At 43.8% G+C, this 2076-nt stretch overlaps 1 protein-coding gene across 1 annotated transcript; it reads right to left on the bottom strand.

The window, feature by feature from the left end:
- Positions 1-311: 311 nt before the first annotated feature.
- Positions 312-1164, bottom strand: LOC135439247 (trypsin). The gene has a single exon (XM_064697931.1). It carries the CDS (start codon positions 1137-1139, stop codon positions 363-365), a length of 777 nt encoding a protein of 258 aa, XP_064554001.1. The 5' UTR covers positions 1140-1164; the 3' UTR covers positions 312-362.
- Between the last annotated feature and the right edge of the window lie 912 nt (positions 1165-2076).

The following is a 2076-nucleotide window of genomic DNA, read 5'->3' as shown; positions in this document are numbered from 1 at the left end:
TATGTATCTGATTCCATGTTGCATATTTGATATTCATATACATATATATTACATTAAATATATATACAGATGCATTTTTAAGGGTCTATATATATACATATTTCATTTGTATGGAAATTGGCGAAGGGGCAGTCAGATAGATCAAAAACCTTAAGGAATAGGAGGAAATTCAAAATGTCGTAAGACTTAAAATCTAGGAAGACGAGGCTTACAAGTAAATTACTGAGCTTAATCGGATAAATTACTTATAGGAATTATTGTTAATTATTCCCAAATATTGGGAGACAAATAAAACATGCAGCACTATAATATTTGTAATATCATATGAATTTATCAGGTTTTGATAATTTTATTTAAGTGCTTTACAATTCCGCGGCGGTGGTCTCTATCCATTGCCTGAGAGAAGCAACATCAGCATAGACACCAGGATAGTCAGTCTTGGCGCAGCCATTGCCCCAGGACACAATGCCGACCAGCTCGCCATTGGCGACCAGTGGGCCGCCAGAGTCACCCTGGCAGGCGTCCTTCTTCTCGGTATAGGCACAGACCATTGTGTCCAAAATCTGATCCTGACCGTAGGAATAAGTGTCAGAAGCGCAGTCAGTGACTGACAGCAGATCGACCTCCACTTGTTGCAGGGTAGTGGTCGATGAGCAGAGCAGGTAACAGGTGGTGCCCCAACCGGTGACAACGGCGGGTGTGCCGGATGGAGGCGTCACCTTGGCCAGCTCAATGGCGCGCAGCTTGGCCGTCTGGCGCACAGGGGAGCTTAGCTTGATCACGGCCACATCGTTAATCATGAGTTTGCTGTTGTAGCCCTCGTGGTATTTGAATGACTTAACGCTGACGAGCTCGCCGCCCTCGTTGCGCTCGGTGGCGCCCAGACGCACCTGGATCTCGGAGGCCTTGTAGGACTGCATGCAGTGGGCAGCAGTGACAACGGTGTCCGAATCGATCAAACTGCCGCCGCAGAAATGGGAGCCCTTGGTGGTCTGAATGGAGACCTGATAGGGATGGGCCTCAATGGTCGTTGGCTCGCCATTCACGATGCGGCCAAAGGGAAACTCCGTGTCCGGCAGGCCCTGGCAGGCGGCGATGCACGCCAACACCCCAACGAAACTCACAATCAATCGGTTCATTTTGTTAGTAATTACTAAACTGAGCAGCACTCGGTCCACACTGCTTTTATACCATCGGTAGATGGTCAAAGGCAAATATTCTTATCGGCTCTGGCCAGTCATGCTGTAAATCACGGGCCATCTATCGCACGGCTTTGGGAGCCCATAAATTCTCGGAAGGCTTCACAGGTCTACTGATTAGAGTTTGGGATAGCACGCGTGCTATTATATTTAGCCCAAGACACTAACTAAACACGTAAGATCGCTTTAGTCGGGAGTGCCCAGCTTGGGGATACCCTGAACCAAAAATGAATTCTCAATTAGGATAGCAGCACACACACAGCACAGATAAAAATACAATCCCAATTGCAATTCTGTTTCGATTTTTATTCATTGCTTGGAAGCGAGGCAAGTTATCGATTATCGGAAACACAAAAGTTTTATGAGAACGTACGTTCAAAATTTCATGTCTTATAAGTTTTGAGATCCACGCGTTCATACATAAAGACTGCCTCAGCTATTGATGGTGACAATGAATTTATATACTTTATGTAGTCGGAGATGCTTCCTTTTGCCTGTTACATACATTTGGACAAAACCATTATACCCTCTTTACACATTTTCAATGGGTTCAGGGTACAAAAACAAGCTTAATTATTATAAATTAAAAACACGAGAGATATCAAAAATATCGCGCGACTGGACAGTAAATCTTTATGGACTACGCACTTAATCAGTTACGATCGCGATCTATAATTAAAACCCAAGTAAAGAAAACACAAAAGGCTAATCAAAATAAAAACAGATTTGGCGAATGATTAGGCAAATGCTTATCAGCATTGGGTAACCCTTAGAACACATTTGAAAACGTCAATGCTAATCAAAACGAAGAAACACTGCTGCAGGTGAAAAGGTTTGAGTAGTAGATACTCCATAAATCTGCATTCATTCATTGCTC

The sequence above is a fragment of the Drosophila montana genome, unplaced genomic scaffold, assembly GCF_035044405.1.
Source record: "Drosophila montana isolate Dmon_TW-CO22-7 unplaced genomic scaffold, ASM3504440v1 contig_402_1, whole genome shotgun sequence".
In the NCBI taxonomy this organism is placed as follows: domain Eukaryota; kingdom Metazoa; phylum Arthropoda; class Insecta; order Diptera; family Drosophilidae; genus Drosophila; species Drosophila montana.
The sequence above is the reverse complement of the archived record's forward strand: the minus strand, read 5'-3'. Positions and strand labels throughout refer to the sequence as shown.